The sequence below is a fragment of the Macaca fascicularis genome, chromosome 2, assembly GCF_037993035.2.
Source record: "Macaca fascicularis isolate 582-1 chromosome 2, T2T-MFA8v1.1".
NCBI lineage: Eukaryota > Metazoa > Chordata > Mammalia > Primates > Cercopithecidae > Macaca > Macaca fascicularis.
In genome coordinates, this window is record NC_088376.1 from 113010998 (window position 1) to 113033701 (window position 22704).

Here is a 22704-nt window from a genome sequence, read left to right on the forward strand (position 1 = left end):
GGCCTTGGGTTAGGAGGAGTCAAGTCTCTGTCAGATCTCTGCATCATGTGCTACTTAAAATTTGTTTTAAGAAACAAATTTCTTAAAACAATTAAAATTTCCAGAAGCCTCCCATTGGTGCCTCCAAATAACAACCAGCTTTAATCTTAGCTGTGGTTCTTTGTGGATGTTTGTCCACGCATGGGTGATGAGGATGCATGTTCCAGTTCTTCTGAATGCCTGTGATATATAGAGTGTCGCAGCAATTGCCCTGAATATATTTTATATAATTATTTAACTTGCTATGGATGTTCTTCATGGTGGTGGAATGTTTATGTTTGAGCCTAGTAGGATTTAATAAGCTTGCTGTATGTAAAACTTTACATTCATTGCTTCAGAGTAAAATTTATAACTTCCTAGAGAAATTGTACAAATTAGTGGTTTCTTTAATTTTCAGTTTTTCTTTGAGAATGGAGTCCTGTTACAGTTATTTTGTTGAAATCCATGAATAGATCCAGAAGAGCTTTCCCTTTGACATCTGTTCTGTGGTCTGAATGGTGGATTAAACTTTTCAGAATATCCTCCTAGTCGTATTTCACAGCACCAATTTCAGTCATTTCCTTTACATCTTACTACAGTGAAAGTAGGCAAAGGTGAAATGTCAAGAACTCAAGGTTTTTGACCAATATTTTTAGAACTATGTATAATAATAAGTGGTTTAAAAATAAAGGTAATCTTTAGGTGACCTATTTTGCAGAATTTTAAATGGAAGAGAATAGAGCATGAGTCTTCACAGAACTTAGAATTTCAGTAATTTAGTTAAAGACATCTTCAAGTAAGAACATGTCATATTTTGAGGATATAATTTACTATTAGCAGTTTATCATGGGATAAAAATTTTGCATTAACTAGATAACTTCTTCAGAATGCTTCTGCAGAGGAAAATTGTCCACAAAATAAATTTTGGTGTTTGAAAGAATACGGTATTAAGTCCAGAAATAATTTGTTCTGTAATTTGAGAACAAGCTCAGGAAGTGTTATTTCTCAGAGAGCCAATTATTTTTTTGTTTTAAAAACATGAACCCTGAATTTGTGGAAACATGACTAAGAGTAGATATATTGTTCTTCTTGGTATCTCACTTTTGTTGGTTATATTTATTTTTTGCATATGCCTCATACATGCTTTCTTTGGGAACTCAAAGTAGAATTTACAGGCTGGAGATGCTTTTTAACTCTCAGGATGATAACCTCAGTCTGGTTTCATGAACTGTGCTTTCATTAAGTATTGATATGTTTGGAAAGAAGATGTCTTAATATTTAAATAGCCGTTCAAACTCCAGTTTCTTTAGTATTCGTTGACTGTCTAATTGTCAAATTTGTCAGCACAGTAAAAATTGTATTAACATATAGGGTCTAGAGAGGAAGTTCTTAAATTTGCTGATTGTGGTAGCTATTAGAATTGGCAGACTGAAGACATTGGTACACATGGGAAATCATTCAAGACAGTGCTTGAAAATAAAACGAGAAACACCTTTCAGCAAATGCAGTCTTTTCTTGGCATTCTATTAAGTTGTGTTTTTTGTTTGTTTTCATTTTTTAGTGAAATGATTGGATTACCAGTTTCATATTATCTGTATTACATCTCTATGTGACAAACAGGATGAACTTTTGACAATATCAGCCAGATCATGTTGCTCCCATGTCTAAAACCCTCTTAGGGCATTCATCTTCACTTGGAAGAAATTCCCAACTTCTTGTTTTGTCTTACAAACCCATGCATAAGCTGACCCTTGGCAGTCTGATCTCATTCAGTACTACTCTCCACCTACTCTATTTTACTGTAGCCACACTGAGCTTTTCTCTTGTCTTTGACCCATATAAACTTCTTTCTGTGTCAGGGTCTTTGTACTGCTCTTCCCTCTGATCTTTACTTGTCTTCTGGGGTCTAGTTCTTGGCTTCAGTTTCACCTCTCTGAGGCCTTGTGTCACCCTCAAATCTGAAATCATCTGGTAGTTGTTTTCCATCATATCCTTGTTTGGATCTATCATTGATATTTTTCTCAGTGGATTTATCACTGATTGGATATTTCTATCACTGGTATTTTTCAGTTGGGTCTATCACTGATCTATCACTGGTCACTGATTGGATTGAATCTGTCAGTGGTATTGGATCTATCACTGATACTTTTCTCAGTGGTTTTGTGTATCTTATTTCTCTCACTAGAGAGGAATGTCAGCAGGAGCCTTATTCCTTCTTGTTTCCACCAGTGACTGACATTCAGTAGGTTCTCTGTATGCATGGAATAGATTATTATTTATGATGTTTGTGAAGAGCAGCTGTGATTTCCCCTCAGGTGAGGAGCATTAAAGGGTAGTGTATGTTTCACAGCAGTGCAGCTTAGGTCTTACATATCTGCTAAAGAATATGTCTTGGAACAATCAGATGTTCTGAGAACTATAGTGTTTACTGTTAAAAGATCATATGTGGTAGTCAGGCATGGTGTTGCACACCTGTAGTCCTAACTACTTGGGAGTCTGAGATGGGAGAATTGCTTGAGCCTAGGAGTTTGAGGTCAGCCTGGGCAACATAGCAAGACCTTGTCTCTTAAAAAGAAAAAGAAAAAAAAATGTGAATCTTAGTAGTAACAGTGACTTAAATTTTTTTTTATAAGAGAAAGAGTCTTACTCTCTTGCCCAGGTTGGAGTTCGTTGGTACAATCATAGCTTACTGTAACCTCAAACCCCTGGGCTCAAGTGATCCTTCTGTCTCAACCTCCAAAGTAGTTAGGACTACAGGTGTGCACCATGCCAGGCTAATTTTTAAACTTTTTGTAGAGGCGCAGTCTCACTATGTTGCCCAGGCTGGTCTCGAACTCCTGGGTTCAAGTGATTCTCCTGCCTCATCTTCCCAAAGTGCTGGGATTACAGATGTGAACCAGTATGTCCACCCAAAAAGGTGACTTTCATAGGTGAAAACTGGCAGTCAATATTTTAGGCTGAGTGATGACCTGCAGAGACCATGCAGGATGGATATTGCTCATAAGAGGGGAATTGTGGAGTACAGTCTGTCCTTTTAGTTGATGTAATGGAGGGCTGATCTATAACACGGGAGAGAAGATTAATGCCTCTTCATTGACTCTAGTAATGTATTAGTGTGATTTTTGTCTCCTCTAGAGCTGTATAAGTACAGGGTCACAATTTTATATAGAAACTGTGAGGTTAAATGAGCTTATGAATTTTTCAAGTTATAGAAATGTAATTTACATAGATCATATAGAAATTATATCTTCCAGGGGAATGTGTACTGAGACATAATATGCTGCAAAATTATTAATATTGTCACTAAGAGGAGTAAATAAAGACTAAAGCGACTCATTATGGTGTAGGCCAGGACTTGCCTCAAAATGACTTTGTTGAAGTTTACCAAAAAACTTGACATTTATGGGATTTTGGAATTGTAGATAAGAGATTTTGGACCTATATGTGTTCTGTATATTTGAATTTTTCTTTTGCCATTTACAAATACATTATAACCCCATGAACTGTAAATTATCTTGAGTTACATGATTATTTCTGGAAAAAGTACCAGAAGTAAAATGTCTTTTGGTGACTAGACAAACTCTAGTATATGTATAAAATGGAATACTGCTCAGCAATAAAGAAGAAACTACTGATGCACCCAACAACATGGATGAATCTCAGTGGCAATATGCTGAGTGAAAGAAACTAGACTCATAAGGATATATACACTGCCATAAGGAGGAATGAAATACTGATGTATGCTACAACTTGGATGAACCTTGAAAACATTATGAAAGAAGCCAGACACAAAAGACCAAATATTGTACAATTCAGTTTATATGAAATATCTAGAGTAGGCACACCCATAGAGATAGAAAGCAGATTGGTGGTTGCCAGGGGCTGGGGGAATGGGGAATGCCTCCCTAATGGTTATAGTACTTCTTTTGGGCTGATAAAAGTGTTCTGGAACTAGGTAGTAGTGATGGTTGCACAACATTGTGAATGTACTTAATGCTTCTGAATTGTACACTTTAAAACGGTGCATTTTATTTGATGTGTATTTGCTTACAATTTTTTTTTTTTTTTTTTTTTTTTGAGATAGAGTCTTGCTCCCGTCACGCAGGCTGGAGTGCAGTGGCACAACCTCTGCTCACTGCAACCTCCACCTCCCGGGTTCAAGCGATTCTCCTTCCTCAGCCTCCCAAGTAGCTGGGATTACAGGTGTGTGCCACCACACCTGGCTAATTTTTCGTATTTTTAGTAGAGATGGGGTTTCGTCTTGTTGGCCAGGCTGGTCTTAAACTCCCGACCTCAGATGATCCACCTGCCTGGGCCTCCCGAAGAGCTAGCATTACAGGTATGAGCCACTGCGCCCAGTCAGCTTACAATTTTTTAAAAAAGGCCACATACTAGATGTGTATGTGTGATTTCACTTATGTGACATTCTGAAAAAGGGAAAATTTTAGGGATTGGAAATAGTGGTGGCCAGGGTATTGGGGGAGGAGTTAACTATGAAGTGGAAGCATGAGGGAATTTTGGGGCATAATGGAATTGTTTTATATCTTGATTGTGGTAATGATGTATCAGTATTAAATTCACTGAGTTGATAACTACTGTGGTTATGTTAGAGAATATCTTTTTTCTTTTCTTTTTTTCTTTTTCTTTTTTTTTTTTTTTTTTTTTTGAGACGGAGTCTTGCTCTGTCGCCCAGGCTGGAGTGCAGTGGCGCGATCTCGGCTCACTGCAAGCTCTGCCTCCCGGGTTCACGCCATTCTCCTGCCTCAGCCTCCCGAGTAGCTGGGACTACAGGCACCCACAACCGCGCCCGGCTAATTTTTTGTATTTTTAGTAGAGACGGGGTTTCACCGTGGTCTCGATCTCCTGACCTTGTGATCCGCCCGCCTCGGCCTCCCAAAGTGCTGGGATTACAGGCGTGAGCCACCGCGCCCGGCCTTTTTCTTTTTTTTTAAACGGAGTCTCATTTTGTCACTCAGTCTGGAGCGTAATGGTGTGATCTCGGCTTCCTGCAACCTCTCCCTCCTGGGTTTAAGCAATTCTCCCTGCCTTAACCCCTGGAGTAGCCGCGATTACAGGCACCTGCCCCCACTCCTAGCTAATTTTTCTAGTTTTTAGTAGGGACGGGGTTGCACCATGTTTAACAGGCTGATCTTGAACTCCTGACCTCAAGTGATCTGCCCGCCTCGGCCTCCCAAAGTGCTGGAATTACAGACGTGAGCCACCATGCCCAGCTGAGAGCATCTTCATTCTTAGAAAATACATAGTGAAGTTTTTAGAAATAAAGTACTGTGATGTATGCAACTTTCTCTCATGGTTTTGAAAAAAATACTTGCTATAAATGGAGAAGGGAGGAAGAGAGTAATGATAAAGTAGATGGATCACAATGTTATTAATAGTTGAATCTGGGGCCAGATGCAATGGGTCACGCCTGTAATCCCAACATTTTGGGAGGCCAAGGTGGGCAGATCACCTGAGATCAGGAGTTTGAGACCAGCCTGGACAGCTTGGTGAAACCTGTGTACTGAAAATACAAGAATTAGCCGGGCGCAGTGGCGGGTGCCTGTAATCCCAGCTACTCGGGAGGCTAAGGCAGGATAATCACTTGAACTCAGGTGGCGGAGGTTGCAGTGAGCCAGGATCATGCCATTGCACTCTAGCCTGGGCGACAGAGCAAGAATCCATCTTAAAAAAATAAAAATAAAAAAAATAAGGTTGAACCTGGGTAAAGCATATATGAATCTTTTTCCTGTACTATTATTATTGCAATTTTTTTGTAAATTGGAAATTATTTCCAATAAAAAGTTGAAAAACTGACAAAGCTGATTTATTTTATTTTTTATTTTTTTTTGAGACGAAGTCTTGCACTGTCACGTGGGCTGGAGTACAGTGGAGCGATCTTGGTTCACTGCAACCTCCGCCTCCCGGATTCAAGCGATTCTTCTGCCTCAGCCAACCCAGTAGCTGGGATTATAGGCACCTGCCAACATGCCCGGCTAATTTTTTGTATGTTTTAGTAGAGACGGGATTTCACCATGTTGGCCAGCCTGGTCTCAAACTGACCTCATGATTAGCCTGCCTCAGCCTCCCACAGTGCTGGGATTACAGGCATGAGCCACTGCGTCTGGCCTATATTTTATTTTTAAATGATCAGCAGAAACCTTGTAAGCTGAAGACTACAATGAACAGCTTCTATCAACAAGTAAACTATAGAGCAGTTGTTCTCAGAGTGGATCCTGGACCATCATCATCTCTTTACCACCTGGGAACTTGTTGGAAATCCAAGTTCTTAAGCGCCATCCTAAACCTACTGAATCAGAAACTCTGGGGTGGTGCCCAGTAGTCTGTGCTTTTAAGAAGTCCTCCTGATAATTTTAATGTACCCTGAGGACCACCGGCAGTAAACTGTTTAGATTCTTTATTCTTGAACTTTTGCATAGTTTAAAAGTGACTTAATTAGCAAGTGGACCTTCTGTAAGTAGACAGAGTTAATGCTTATGTGCTTTAGGAGCCAATGCTCATCACAGCTGATCACATGCCTTGCCTACCTAATATCAGTTCTCCTGCTCTGCATAGCAGGAGGAGCTATAGTAGTGTTGGTACTATCTTATGACTTCAGTTATATGTAACTAAGGACATATAACTTAGTTGTTTTTTCTGTTTATATATAGTACACTTCCTCCAGAAATCTTGGAATGGTTGTAGGTCTTCTCATTCACACAGTGTTTCTGTGACATATTAATGCAGGCAGAATTGCTTTTGATTTTTAGGTTTATTTGCATACTACGTAGTATATAAGCTTGCTGTGATATTTTTCCAAAGGGATTTAATATCATTTAAGCAAAAATGATATAGCTTCTGTATTATGTTTCCTAATAAGGCTCAAACATAGAAAGAAATTATAGTAACTGAAGTGCTACAGAATTACTTTAGTACTGGTTTATTAATTAATGTCACAAAGTTACAGGATTACCAAGGTGGTGTTAGTAGGAAGAAACAATATCTTGCTTTAGTCTATCAGTGTTCTTGTGGTGAATGGTCAGTTTCTGCATTCTTGAAAAGGAAAATTCTTGGAAAGTGGGTGTTTGCAATGACTAGGTCAGTCACTTGGTCTGCTGCCTGGCATTTTGGGTCTACTGAAAGTGACATTGTAGCAAAGGCCCTATACCTTCTGCATTTCTTTCTTTTCTTTTTTTCTTTTCTTTTTTTTTTTTTTTTTAAGTAGAGACAAGGTCTTGCTTTGTTGCCCAGGCTGCCCTTGACCTCCTGTCAAGCAGTCCTGTCACCTTAGCTTCCTGAGTAGCTGGGACTACAGGCGTGTGCCACCATGAGTGGTTAATGTAAATTTTTTGTTTTTTGAGACAGTTTCACTCTTGTTGCCCAGGTTGGAGTGCAGTGGCATGATCTCGGCTCACTATAGCCTCTGCGTCCTGGGTTCAAGCGATTCTCCTGCCTCATCCTCCCAAGTAGCTGGGATTACAGGCTCCTGCCACCACGCCCAGCTAATTTTTTGTATTTTTGTAGTAGAGATGGGGTTTCATCATGTTGGCCAGGCTGGTCTCGAACTCCCGAGCTCAGGGGATCCACCTGCCTTGGCCTCCCAAAGTGCTGGGATTACAGATGTGGGCCACCATGTCTGGCCTATTTTTTAATTTTTTTGAGACAGAGTCTCCCTCAGTCACCCAGGCTGGAGTGCAGTGGTGCAATCTCAGTTCACTGCAACCTCCAACTCCTGAGTTCAATTCTCCTGCCTCAGCTTCCCTGGTAGCTGGGATTACAGGTGCCCACCACCACGCCCAGCTAATTTTTTTTTTTTTGAGACGGAGTCTTGCTCTGTTGCCCAGGCTGGAGTGCAGTGGCGCAATCTCGGCTCACTGCAAGCTCTACCTCCCGGGTTCACACCATTCTCCCGCCTCAGCCTCCCAAGTAGCTGGGACTACAGGCGCCCGCCACCTCGCCCAGCTAATTTTTTGTATTTTTAGTAGAGACGGGGTTTCACCATTTTAGCCAGGATGTTCTCAATCTCCTGACCTCATGATCCGCCCATCTCAGCCTCCCAAAGTGCTGGGATTACAGGCATGAGCCACCGCGCCCGGCCCCAGCTAATTTTTGTTGGCTGGCCTAGGGAAGAATCTGTGATTCAGTGCTGCAGGGATCAGGTGACCCTGGTGAGAGAGGTTCTGGAACAAGGGTTAATTTGGTCATTTTTGGAATGACCTGGGATTTGGCTTATTTATTTTATTTTTAAAATTTCCCGCTGGGCACAGTGGGAAATACCTGTAATTCCAGCACTTTGGAAGGCCGAGGCCAGTGAATGGCTTGAGCTCAGGAGTTCGAGACCACCCTGGGCAACATGGTGAAACTCCATCTCTCCAAAAAAATACAAAAAAATTAGCTGGACATGGTGGTGCATACCTGTAGTCCCAGCTACTTAGGAGGCTAAAGCAGGAAGATCAGTTGAGCTAGGGAGATGAGGGTGGAGGTTGCAGTGAGCCAAGATCATGCCACTGCACTCCAGCATGGGCAACAGAGAGAGACCCTGTCTCAAAAAAATAAAATGGTGAATGTAAAATAAAATGGTAGCTCATGCCTATAATCCCAATACTTTGGGAGGCCGAGGTGGGTGGATCACTTGAGGCCAGGAGTTACGGACCAGCCTGGTCAACATGGCAAAACCCCATCTCTACTAAAAATACAAAAACTAGCCGGGCTGGTGGTATATGCCTATAATCCCAGCTACTTGGGAGGCTGAGGCAGAGGTCGCAGTGCGCTGAGATCACACCACTGCACTCCAGACTGGATGACAGAGTGAGACCCTGTCTGAACATCACATCACATCACATCACATCACATCACATCACATCACATCACATCACATCACATCACATCACATCGTAACGTAACATAATGTAACATATAAATTTTCAAGGCAGAAATCTTGTAGTCAGCCTTACTTTTTGTTGACAAGGACATGGTCCTGAGCGCAGAAATCTCGGCAGTTGATAAAGCCAAGAAGACAGATACTAATTAAAGAAGTTTCCAGATTTTGCATCTTCTGGCATCTCAGCTAAATGGCTCTGAGGAAGAGGATGCCACTTACCAGTTTTGAGACACAGACAGGTTATATTCTCTTCCTCAAAACCATTTAGCTGAGATGGAATTTGCCTCTCTGAGGTTGGGGAAGGTGTTTGAACTCTGTTTACAGCCCTCTGTCAGTTCCACTGCCTTGCCGAGTTCTCTCACCCTTCTTTAGATAGAATTGCTGTTGGCTTCTGTAGTCCTCACTTACCTCTTTTGCCAAATGCTCAGGTAGCTTTGGCTGAGTCTTCCAGGTTTGATAAGGCTGTATAGGGCTTCCTGTGCCTTTTGGTAGCTAGAAGTCACTGAAGAGGTACTTCTGCTAGAGTGACAAGAAGAAAAGGGTCATTACTCAGCTTGTATAGTGCAGGGGCTGCTTGACTCCCAGGTTCAGTCTAGGCAGGGGAGTTTATTTATACAGTTACCTTAAATGAGCACCAGATAGAGGCCATCTATAAAAACTGTTTACAGGATTTAAAAATACATTGACATTGGCTTTTGCCTTTAACCTTCTGCTTGCAACAGAACATCTGATGAGACCTATGCTGCTCACCGTTTCTAGGTTACATTCTCTACCCTTGCAGTGTAAATTAATTTTTGCGTGGTTCCATGTTTCTTGCTTAGGTTATCTCTTAGGTCTTCTGTCTGATTTAAATGTAAGCCTTCTTAGGACTAGATAGTGGTGATGGTTGCACTACTTTGTCAATATATCACTGAATTGTATGTATTTACTCTTTTAAGAATGAGTTTTTGGTATGTGAATTATGTCAATTTTTATTTATTTATTTATTTATTTTTTGAGATGAAGTTTCACTCTTGCCCAGGCTGAAGTGCAGTGGTGCAATCTCAGCTCACTGCAACCTCTGCCTCCTGGGTTCAAGCGATTCTTCTGCCTTAGCTTCCCGAGTACCTGGGATTACAGGTGCATACCACTACGCCTGGCTAATTTTTGTATTCTGTATTTTTTTTTTTTTTTTTTTTTTGAGACGGAGTCTCGCTCCATTCCCCAGGCTGGAGTGTAATGGCATGATCTCGGCTGACTACAACCTCCGCCTCCTGGGTTTAAGCGATTCTTCTGCCTTGGCCTCCCAAGTAGCTGGGACTACAGGTGCATGCCACCATACCACGCCTAGCTAATTTTTTGTATTTTTATTAGAGACGGGGTTTCACCGTGTTAGCCAGGATGGTCTCGATCTCCTGACCTCGTGATCCTCCCGCCTCAGCCTCCCAAAGTGCTGGAATTATATAGTGAGCCACCATGCGTGGTAAATTATATCAATTTTTAAAAACCTTTTTGAAAATTGGTTAAGTCATGTAAATATTGATTTCTTAAAGGTGTTTTCATAAGTACAGAGAATATTCAAAGTTTCAGCAAAAACGTTAACAGCCCACTGATTGGTACTTATACCTTGCTGGTATAATTCATAATTGATTGTTCTTAGTCTCAGTTCAGTACATTGTGCTATGTGTAGAAAACGTTGTATTTTCATTTTTAAAAATTATTATTATTATTATTTTGAGATGGAGTCTGACTCTGTCTCCCAGGCTGGACTGCAGTGGCACGGTCTTGGTTCACTGGCAACCTCCACCTCCCAGATACAAGTGATTCTTCTGCATCAGCCTCCTGAGTAGCGGAGATTACAGGCACCCGCCACCATGCCTGGGTAATTTTTTTTTTTTTTTTTGGTAGAGACAGGGTTTCACCATGTTAGCCAGGCTGATCTTGAACTCCTGACCTCAAGTGATCCATTTGCCTCAGACTCCCAAAGTGCTGGAATTACAGATGTGAGCCATTGCGCCCAGCCCATTTTAAAAAATTAAACCGGCCAGGTGCGGTGGCTCACGCCTGTAATCCCAGCACTTTGGGAGGCTGAGGCAGGCGGATCATGAGGTCAGGAGATTGAGACCATCCTGGCCAACATGGCGAAACTCCGTGTCTACTAAAAATACAAAAATTAGCCGGGTGTGGTAGTCCCAGCTACTCAGGAGGCTGAGGCAGGAGAATTGCTTGAGCCCAAGAGGCAGAGGTTGCAGTGAGCTGAGATTGTGTGCCATTGCACTCCAACCTGGATGACAGAGCAAGACTCCGTCTCAAAAAAAAAAGAAAAGTATAAGGAGTATTCACATTTCTATGAGATCTGTAAATTTAGGTTAGAAAATTTAGTTAGCTATGTTTTGTAATAGTCATATAAATAAGCACAAAGACCCTCCATCCTTCTTTCCAGCACGTGACAGTGGAAGAAAAGGGTAATAAAGTAGATTTTTTGTTACTCTCATTGGTAAAAATAAATCTGTCCATGAGAAGGTTAACACTGAGTTTACTATCTTGATGATTCCATATGGTTCCTAGCAATTCTGATCTCAAGGTTGGTGGGCAGAATGTTTAGGTCTCTGGGTAGAATATCTTCTGTGCCTTTTCTGTGAATTGTAAAATTACATTTGGGAAATAAAAAAAAAAAAATCCCTGATTATCCCACTACAGCAATACAACCACTGTAATCATTTTGGTATGCAGTTGTGTTGCATTATGTGAATTTTCTGATTTTTGTATGTCCACCTGTGCTCATTTGAACTGTATCCCCTCCCCACTTCCCACACCCTGTTTTCTCACTCCTGGAGTGAGCCTGGGCAGTGGGGATGAGACTTGCTTGTGGCTTCAGTTTGTTTCCTTTTCTAAGTTTCTCTGAGTGGGCATTCACTGTGCTGGCTGTGATTCTGTTATTTAAAGCAATATATTTTCATACCTTATGGCCCTTAAATGCAAGCCAACCTCTTCATCTGGTGTCAACCAAAGGAAAAGTGATTTGTTGCAGCGCTGGAGGACAAACTGGCAATGTTGGACTTACCTAAATTGAAAGATGGTATGTTGTTCTTCACCTTGGGGTCTTCAAGTATGATTTTGACAGTGCATGGTTTTTATCTCACATGCTGACTTTTGTCTTTAACCCCTGAGTTAGATGCAATTTAATTCCAGTCCTTTTTCCTATATACATTTTACATAATTATCCATAAGGGTATGTTCATTTTTAAGGCTCTTAAAATATACTATATCAAGTATCTTTCCATATTGCTATACAATTTTTGTAGCCGTCATTTATAACGGGACATTTTAGTTTTCATCTTTTCAGAAGAATTTTGGGAACTGGTATAATCAGCTCCTGAGAATGCTTTCTAATTTGCATACTCAGGTCTACTCACAATAGTTCTGCCATAGATATTTTAAAATAGAAGCAACTGTTATGCTGCTAAGTTGAATATTTCTTAACTAGGCTTATTAACAGGGGCATAGATGTATGTTTTCAGGCATATGGGACTCTTTCTGTAACTGAGCTTGTAGAGTTTAGAATTAAGATTATTTAAGTTAGTCTGTGATCTTGTTGAAGAGTGAGAGGCTAGAGTGTAGTGGTTAAAAACATCAACTTGAATCTGGACTGCTTGCATTTAAAACTCAGTATTGGTATTTACTTGGTTACTTTGACCAATTTATCTATCCTTTCTTTGCCTTCTTCTCCATGGCTAAAATCAGGCTAATAATATTTACCTCGTAAGATAGTATTGTGAATATTAAATCAGTATATACAAAGTATTTAGAATAAAATCTTGAACCAACAAGTTCTATGTAAATATTACTTACTTTCATTGTCTATTTTTCTAATTGCTGAAAATCCTTATGGCACAACCATGAGTCTTGAACACACAAAATACCTTTTTTTTTTTTTGTAAAAGTTTTAGACAGTATAGTTAAACCTTAAATTTCTGTTCTTGTTTGATAGCTAAAGTTTCAGTCAGAATAAATTTAGTGTTGGGCTTGTGAATATAATATTAAATCTGAAGTATGTTGTCAACATACGGTATTGCAGGGTTGATGTCTAGAAATGCTATATTAGATTCCCATAATGTTTTCTGTATCTTTTTCTTCCCAGTGTCTACTTGTCCTTTAGCAAAGTATGAACATTGTCATGAATCTTTTCTCTCTCTGTCCACAGTTTCTGTGTGCGTCTCTGGGCCACAGTAGTTACTTCTTTAAGCACAGAAAGGAAACTTAGAGCTTTGCCAGTTTTGGTGTTTGTTCCCTATGTTTTTCATCCGGGCAGCTATGGGGAGGGTTGCTTTCCACACATCTGGGTACTCCACTGATATGTTCTGTAGAAGTAATCAACACACTCGAGAGTACACCTGCTTGTTCCGTGGCTAACCCTTTCTGATTGTGGACATACATTTGAGTGTTTGCAGTGGATATTTGGTGCTAACAGGTGTCTTAGTTCCTTCTGTTATTCTATAATGTTTCCCAAGAATATTCAGAATTGTTTATAAAATGCAGAGTGATTTATGTATTAGGAGTTCACTGAGTTTGACCAAGAAGATTCACTTGAAAGGAATTAAGTAACAAAACAGTTTCCATTGTTAATAGGATATGCACGCTGTTTCTCTAAAGTACTTTTATTTCTTCAGAGTTATTAAGCAGAGGAGACTGATTTTGTGGTAAGTTTGGAGGGGTTAGTTTTAATCCATGTTGGTCAAAGTCGTGAAAGTAGATTAGAAAATCTGTTTCTCATCCTACAGTAGTGCTGAGGTTTCTAGTAGATTGTTTTTCTTCTTCCTAGTCATTTTCTGAAACTCGAAGCAAGGATCAACCCATACCATTGTAATGTTTCATAGTGAACTTGGAGTATTTAACAAGTCTAAAATCAAAGTTTATTATTAGTAGTAAAACATTTTAAAGCCATTCATTTCATGTGACAAGGAATTTTAACTCATTTCACCAAATGTGGTATGTTTTTAAACTTATACTTTCTATTGCTCTAGTTTTATTGATCTTTGATACATTGATTCAGTGATATCAGTTTCCTATTGTTATATATACTTTGTGGTCAAAATTATCATAGGGTTTTGTGTTTTTCTTTGCCTGAGTTTTGTTTCTCATCTGAACATCACATCTTTTTCTTGCTGTTCCATTTACACAGTGTCATTCTTAGAGATGAGCTTCTTTATCCTCTGAGGCAGTGGAGGAAGCATGGAAACCACATGGGGAGCATTGCATTGACAAGTTTATTTTTGTAGTCACATGGTGGCAGTATCAGGGAAATTACAGGAACTGGTTAGATTCGAGTTCAGCAACCTATAAATCCCAGGACTTCCCAGTCTCGTGGATCATAGGACCTCAGGTGATCCGCCTGCCTTGGCCTCCCAAAGTGCTGCAAGTGACACTTGCTTAGGAGTAAGGTGAAGGGTATTTTATAGCTCTAATGGTTTGTACAATTCTTAAACATGTATTGATTGCTAACAACTACTGTCTTTCTCCCAGCTTGCCCCACCACCAGTCTTTGTGCATAAGCACAAATTTGGACACAGTTATTTGTACTTATTTATGCTTTTACACCTTCTTCCTTTTATAAAGATTTTAGCTGGTTTATGACTTGAGTTGAAACAAGGAAAGAAAGAGGAGACCTGAAATGGTCTGTCCCCTGCCAACCAGAAGCCTCCTGTGGTATCCAAACAGAATAGTTGCCTCAGTCTGTCAGCACTTCTGTCTTTGAAGGTGGTTTCTGCTTGAAAAGTGGTGACTATTAGCATAGCCTGGGGATATTTGCTTTTTTTCTTTCGGGATACTTTTTTTTTTTTCTAGATACTTTCTTGCTCTTGTCGACTTTGTTTTTCTGAAAGATTTAGCCTGTGGTTAAAATGTTTCGGGTCCCCACATGAACTCTCTGTGGGATTACCCAATTCTGGGGTACCTTCACCAGATCACCAGTGCTAAAGAGGGCAAAGGATCTTCTTGGTTAATAGAAAAGACTATTTTGGAATGAATCTCAAAGTCCAGAAACATCGAGACTTTCCTTCAGTACTTTTTTCTATTTGGGGTAGCAACTTTACTTAGTGTAGGGGAGGGACGGGTTAGTTGGGAGGGCTTGTGTTTAAGGGGTTCAGAAACAGGGGATTTAAGTGTGTCTTTTGTGTTTGCAAGGCACTAACACCACTCCCGTCTGTATTTAAATGCTGTCCCCAGGTTACGACTATGGCTATGTCTGCGTGGAGTTTTCACTCTTGGAAGATGCCATCGGATGCATGGAGGCCAACCAGGTTGCTTTATACTTCGGTCAAATGATGCTGGAAGGATATATTTTTTTATATATGGGGAGGGAGGGTTTCAAATGATTTCACTTTGGAAAGGTACAAGAAGTCTATCTTTGGAGCATACTGCATTCCAACCATCAATTGTGAGGAAAATCTTTAAAAAGGCTGGAAAGCTTTCTCTAGAAAACTTAATGGGCACAGAGTGCATTTTAAAAGCTAGAGCCCAGTTGCTTTTGGATTAGATTCCAAAGACAATAGTTGGGGGGGGGAAAATGACACATCTGGAATGTTTCCTCTTGGAGTGTGACTGAGATGGTAATCCTGATGCAAAGAATGATCCTTGATTGTCTGTGACCCCAAGGATCTGCCTAGCACGGAAATTCTAGGTCAGTAGTTACACCCAGACCTAGGGTGAAGACCTCAGATGGTGACTCCTATGGCATCAGGTCCTGCCTGCAGGGACTACTTCCAAAAGAGAGCTATCAGGGAAGAGAGAGGAGTGGATTGTTGGTGTCTATTGCATTCATCATTGTTCTTAGCCAGTTGGAGTTGCATACTCAAGTCCTTGGCTCCGTATAGTCAGAGCTGATGAATCAGAATCTGTACTCACCTTACGTTTGAACTATCTGGAGTGATTCAGCTTGCCACCTAGATTTTTCATCTATGTCTTTAATTGAACCCTGCCTGGTAGTTTTGGGAGGAATTTATAAATGGGTAGAATCCTTCCTGTTACGGTGTTTCCTTGGGGAAAGTTGTTTTCTTTGAGTTGTTTCAGTTCCTCCGTCTGTAAAGTAGGAAAAGAAACAGGAATGTAGTTTGATTTTTTTTTTTTTTAAATGTATCCACTGCCTGTACTTAATAGTGTGAATACAGTGGGCCCAGAATCTTTTTTTTTTTTTTTTGCTCTTGTTGCCAAGGCTGGATTGCAATGGTGCGATCTCGGCTCACCGCAACCTCCGCCTCCCTGGTTCATGCGATTCTTCTATCTCAACCTACCGAGTAGCTGGGATTACAGGCATGTGCCACCATGCCCGGCTAGTTTTGTATTTTTAGTAGAGATGGGGTTTGTCCACATTGGTCAGGCTGGTCTCGAACTCCCGACCTCAAGTGATCCGCCTGCCTTGGCCTCCCAGAGTGCTGGGATTACAGGCATGAGCCACTGTGCCCAGCCAGGCCCAGAATCTTAAAAGAAGGCTCTGCCAGGGAAGAGTAGTTATTACATGAGAACTCTTCTCCTTCTGTAGCCTGATGCTTTGTTCAGCTTTGTTTAACTCATTGTGGCTCATTATACGTACTTTTCTCTTCTTGGCCAAGTTCTCCTCTTATGGGTATGGAAATGACATGCTATAAATGCTTTGGGAGCAAGCACTCATTAGAGAAGACTTTTGTTGTGTCCTTACCTTGTTAGTAGTCTAAGCTTATCAGATCCTTAGAGAATGACGGGCTTAGGACTGTATACCCTAGATTTAAGAGGGTTCTCATTGACCATTTGTTCAGTGTCCATCACTGAATCACTTACCAAATACAGTTGACACTCTGTCCACAGGTTCCACACCCATAGATTCAACCAAATGCTGATTGAACATATTCAGGAAAAAGATACATTAATAATACAACAATAAAAAATAATACAGGCCAGGAGTGGTAGCTTACCTCTGTAATCCCAACATTTTGGGAGGCCCAGATGGGAGAATTGCTTGAGGCCAGGAGTTCGAGACCAGCCTGGGCAACATAGGGAGACTCCATCTCTACAAAAAATAAAAGTGAAAAATGTAGCCAAGTGTGGTGACGTGAACCTGTAGTCCTATCAACTTGGGAGGCTAAGATGAGAGGATTACTTGAGCCCAGATTGAGACTGCAGTGAGCTGTGATCACTCTGCTGCACTCTAGCCTGGGGTGACAGAGCGAGACCCTGTCTCAAAAAACAAACAAAAAAGTACAGTTAACTATTTATATAGTCTTTATTAGGTATTAGATATTATAAGTAATTTAGAGATGGTTTAAAGTATATTGGAGGATGTGTGTAGGTTGTATGCAAATACCATATGATTTTATATAAGGGACTTGAGCATCCTGAGATTTTTGTGTCCTTGTGGGTCCTGGAACCAATCCCCCATGGACACCAAGGGACAACTGTACTAATCACGTGTCAGAAACTGCTACATGCCAATTTTGAAGAGAAGAAAAAAGCTTCCAATCTGTGTGCTTACGATGGATCCTATTCTGACAATCTGTCCGATTTTGAGAACACTCATTAATTCATAAGCAACTTGTTCTTATCAGTGAATAGTGATTAAGTCCTTTGCCTCTGTACTAAGTACTCAATGTAATAACTGATAGCTGAATGCTGTAAAGAAAACGAAGCAGGGTATCAGGAGAATGCATCATGGTGGCAATTTTAGAGGGGTAGTCAGGGAAACTTCTTGAGGAGTGACATACATTTGAGTTGTGACTCATGGTGAATAATGTATCCGGAACACTTACTATAGTACCCTGCACTTGGTAGCATTTGAATTAGTTTGAAATTCGATGTCCTTCTTTCTTTCTCTTACCCTCTTCCACATGTCAAGTAATTTCCAATTATAAATTTTGTGTGTGTGTGTGCGAGACAGAGTCCAACCAGGCTGGAGTGCAGTGGTGTAATCTTGGCTCACTACAATCTTAACCGCCCGGGTTCCAGAGATCCTGCTGTCTCAGCCTCCCCAGTAGCTGGGACTACAGGTGTATACCACCACGCTTGGGTAAATTTTTTTTTCTTTTTTTTTTTGAAATGGAGTCTCGCTCTGTTGCCCAGGCTGGAGTGCAATGGCACGATCTCAACTCGTTGCAGCCTCTACTTCCTGGGTTCAAGTGATTCTCCTGCCTCAGCCTCTTGAGTAGCTGGGATTACAGGTGTCCGCCACCACATCTGGCTAATTTTTGTATTTTTAGTAGAGACGGGGTTTCACCATGTTGGCCAACTCCTGACCTCAGGTGATCCACCTGCCTTGGCCTCCCAAAGTGCTGGGATTACAGGTGGTGAGCTACCATGTCCTGCCAACTTTTGTATTATTAGTAGAGATGGGGTTTCACCATGTTGGCCAGGCTGGTCTTGAACTCCAGACCTTAGGTGATTTGCCTGCCTTGGGCTCCCAAGGTGCTGGTATGACAGGCATGAGCCCCTGTGCCTGGCCTCCAATGATAATTCTAAGAAAATAAATTTATTTTTATATCTGAAGTTTATTAAAACTAATTCTTTAAGGAAATGGATGTGGATTAAGCTCCTTACGACATAGTAAACAATCTTATGAGAGACATAAGAATGTGAGGCTGGCCGGGCGCGGTGGCTCAAGCCTGTAATCCCAGCACTTTGGAAGGCTGAGACGGGCGGATCACGAGGTCAGGAGATCGAGACCATCCTGGCTAACATGTTGAAACCCCATCTCTACTAAAAAATACAAAAAACTAGCCGGGCGAGGTGGCGGGCGCATATAGTCCCAGCTACTCGGGAGGCTGAGGCAGGAGAATGGCGTAAACCTGGGAGGCGGAGCTTGCAGTGAGCTGAGATCTGGCCACTGCAGTCCAGCCTGGGCGACAGAGCGAGACTCCGTCTCAAAAAAAAAAGAAAAAAAGAATGTGAGGGAAGAAGTCCTGACTCCTCAGGGTGAATAAAGTAAATATTTTGGGAGGCTGAGGCGGGCGGATCCCGAGGTCAGGAGATCGAGACCATCCTGACCAATAAGATGAAACCCTGTCTCTACTAAAATACAAAAAATTTAGCCAGGCGTGGTGGCGCATGCCTGTAGTCCCAGCTACTCGGGAGGCTGGGGCAGGATAATTGCTTGAATCCAGGAGGTGGAGGTTGCAGTGAGCCAAGATCACGCCACTGCACTCCAGCCTGCTGACAGAGCAAGACTCCGTCTCAAAAAAAAAAAAAAAATAAATAAATAAATAAATAAATAAATAAATAAAAAGATAAAGTAAATATCTGTGGAAGATAAAATGTGTTTGTAGGCCAGGCACTGGCTCAAGCTTGTAATCCCACCACTTTGGGAGATTGAGACAGGAGGACCACTTGAGCTCAAGAGTTTGAAATGAGCATGGGGCAAACAGTAAGACCCTGTCTAAATTAAAAAAAAAAAAAAAGTCTCTGTCTATCTTTTCCCCCAGTTTTACTTACAGACCAAATTGGTACAGATTCTGAGTCACCACGGTCTGCTTGGCAACTCTTAGAGCCTGAGTGTGTGTGTGCCTCTGAGAAGGTTACTCCAAAGTACTTTGGGTTGAGTTTTTTGTAACTCTTTGCTATCCTGACACTTGATGTGAAATGTCTTTTATTTCATTGCTGGGTACTTGTAGGCCTAGGGGATGGAAATAAAGGAACTTTCTGCTAGCTTGCTTTGTCAAATATTGTTGGGTAGGTGTGCCTTCGTGAAGTTGCTCAAGATGATAACCACGGTCCCTCTAGCCTTTTCCCAGTGCCTATATCAAGCTGTCAAACAGTAAAATGCTCTGCAGCAGTACTGAGCTTTGTGGCTGTGGTGACCCACCAGGGTATCACTTAGGCAACAGCTGTCTGTCTGGGGAAATAAGAATGTATGAATCTGTTAGCCTATACCATCACCATTTCCATCTAGGAGAAGGGGGCAGCCAGCAAACACTGTCAGGCAGAGCCTTTCATTCCACCCTTCCTGCAAAGTGTATTTCTAGCCCTGTCATATGCCCTTGGCTTTCTTTGTTGTCAAGTCTCTGGGAGATTGAGGGTACGTATTATCCCCTGCTTTGTGTGCCATTGCACTGGGACTTGGGGAGGGGAGTAAGAAGTATTGTGTTAAAATGTTAATCCCTTTCAGTGGTTGCCCAGTTGTGAGTACTAGCCCTCTCAGACTGTTGGCATTTGATGTGCAGGAATTAACATTTTATTTTCTCAAATATGCTGGTGTGATGCTTGTTGTCTGTACTTATTTGGCCAAATTAGTCACTAAAGTGCCCTTATAGAAGATAACTCTGGGAGACGTATGTATTTCTCTGAAAAAAAATTTTTTTTTTTTTTTTTGAGACGGAGTCTCGCTCTGTTGCCCAGGCCGGAGTGCAGTGGCATGATCTCGGCTCACTGCAAGCTCCACCTCCCAGGTTCATGCCATTCTCCTGCCTCAGCCTCCCGAGTAGCTGGGACTACAGGCGCCCACTGCCACGCCGGCTAAAGTTTTTGTATTTTTAGTAGACACGGGGTTTCACCATGTTAGCCAGGATGGTCTCGATCTCCTGACCTTGTGATCCACCCGCCTCGGCCTCCCAAAGTTCTGGGATTACAGGCTTGAGCCACTGCGCCTGGCCTTATTTCTCTGAAATTTTTATTCTCCTTTCCTTTTCCCTTTCCCTTTCCCTTTCCCTTTCCCTTTCCTTTTCCCTTTCCTTTCCTTTCCTTCCTTTCCTTTTTCTTTTTTTCTCTCCTTTTTCTCTTCTCCTTTCCTTTCCTGCCCTGTCCTGTCCTTTTTTCTTTTTTCTTTTCTTATCTTATTGGAGACAAGGTCTCCTTCTGTCACCCAGGCTGAAGTGTAGTGGTGCGATCATGGCTCACTGCAGCTTCAATCTACTGTGCTGAAGTGATCCTTCCAACTCAGTTCTCTTTAGTAGCTGGAACTACCACCACCACACCTGGCTAATTTTTTTTATTTTTATTTTTTGTAGAGACAGGGTTTTGCCACATTCCCAAGGCTGATCTTGAACTCCTGGACTCAAGCAATTTACCCATCTCGGCCTCCCAAAGCACTGGGATTCCAGGTGTGAGCCACAATGCCTGGCCTGTTTTTAAATTTTTATTTTTTGGAGACTTAGGGTTTTATTTTGTTACTCAGGCTGGAGTGCAGTGGTACGATGAGAGCTCATTGCAGCTTTAAACTCCTGGGCTTAAGCAATCCTCTCACCTCAGCCTTCTGAGTAGCTGGACTACAGGCACCTGCCACCATGTTCGACTAATTAAAGAAAAAAATCTGTTCATAAAGATGGGATCTTTCTGTGTTGCCCAGGCTGCTTTTGAACTCCTTACCTCAAGTGATCCTCCCACCTGGACCTCCCAAAGTGCTGGGATTATAAGCATGAGCCAGTGCGCCCAGCCTTACTCACCTTTTTGTATGACACTATCAGTCTTTCTAAAGTGCAAAGAAAAAGGGTTCTGTTATCATCTGATGTGAAAATTCCTTTAAACCTTGACTTTTTCTGGTGTGAGGAATGAAGGCTATGGAATACATGAAGTTTTATGAAATAGTGTTATTGTGTGTGTGTGTATCAACAAAATTAAGAGAGTTTGGGTTGTTGAAAATACAAGAGTGTTTTTGAAGGTATGTGTAGGAAGCCAAATCTCAAATGTGGTCTGTCCTTGTGATTAAAATTAGAGCAATGGGGAAGCCAGGTGTGATGTCTCACACCTGTATTCCCAGCACTTTTGGAGGCTATGACAGGAGGATCACTTGAGCCCAGGAGTTGAGTCCAGGCCTGGGTAACGTAGCGAGACCTCGTTAAAAATTAGCTAGGTGTGGTGGCACATGCCTATTGTCCCAGCTATTTGGAAGGCTGAAGTGGTAGGATCGCTTGAGGCTGGGAGGTCAAATCTACAGTGAGCCGTGATTGTGCCACTGCACTCCAACCTGGATGACAGAATGAGAGATAGTGCCTCAAAAAAAAAAGAGCAACAGAGAAAGCTTATGTTTTTAGTGATGAGAATGCTATTTGTGAGGCCATGATGGAAAAAATTGGTGAAGAACCTAGTTTGTTGGAAACTTAAGTTGGTAATAAAGGCATAATACTATCTGAAACACTTTAGTACTTAAATTGTGTGCGTTCCAAGCAACAAAACCAATCTGTAGGTTGAAGGTTGTAGTGTTACCTAAACAACTGTCACCCCAAAAACACTTCATTGAGGAGTATCCGGCTTCCTAGCCAGAGCTCAATTGTGTAACTTATGGCTTGAATCATGCCATTCTTCCTGGAAACTTCAATTTCAGTACTTTTTCCTGATCACCCTCAGTAGAGTAGTAGTAGAAATATGGGGAACTGCATTCTAAAATGAGTATATAGGTTAATATCCTAACTAGAAAAAATATTACAACAATTAATGAGTACAAACCAAGGATTATTGAAGTCTTGCTCTCAAGAGAGTTGGGGTATTCAAGAAAATTAAAAGTGAATTTAGGCCGGGCATGGTGGTTCACATCTGTAATCCTAGCACTTTGGGAGGCCGAGGTGGGCGGATCATGAGGTCAGGAGATCGAGACCATCCTAGCTAATACAGTGAAACCCCGTCTCTACTAAAAATACAAAAAATTAGCCGGGCATGGTGGTGGGCGCCTGTAGTCCCAGCTACTTGGGAGGCTGAGGCAGGAGAATGGCGTGAACCCGGGAGGCGAAGCTTACAGTGAGCCAAGATCGCACCACTGTACTCCACCTTGGGGAACAAAGCGAGACTCTATCTCAAAAAAAAAAAGTGAATTTAAGGATTGATGACTTGATTACACATTTTGGCTATATATCCACTGATTGAGACTTTTTTTTTTTTTT

The 22704-nt window shown here is 41.5% G+C and overlaps 1 protein-coding gene across 44 annotated transcripts in view; it reads left to right on the forward strand.

Moving 5' to 3' along the window:
• RBM6 (RNA binding motif protein 6) overlaps nucleotides 1–22704 on the forward strand; it is a 124928-nt gene that overhangs the window by 36297 nt on the left and 65927 nt on the right. For 25 of the 44 annotated variants that reach the window (XR_012431183.1, XR_012431181.1, XR_012431179.1 and 22 more), the window contains one exon: nucleotides 15101–15174. The exons of the other annotated variants lie outside the window; for them this stretch is intronic. Coding sequence is in view for 20 of the 25 variants with exons in the window: in XM_074032246.1 (XP_073888347.1) it covers nucleotides 15101–15174 (74 nt within the window). In the remaining 5 variants the exon portion in view is untranslated. The remainder of the gene's footprint in view (nucleotides 1–15100; nucleotides 15175–22704) is intronic. 44 annotated transcript variants of the gene reach the window in all.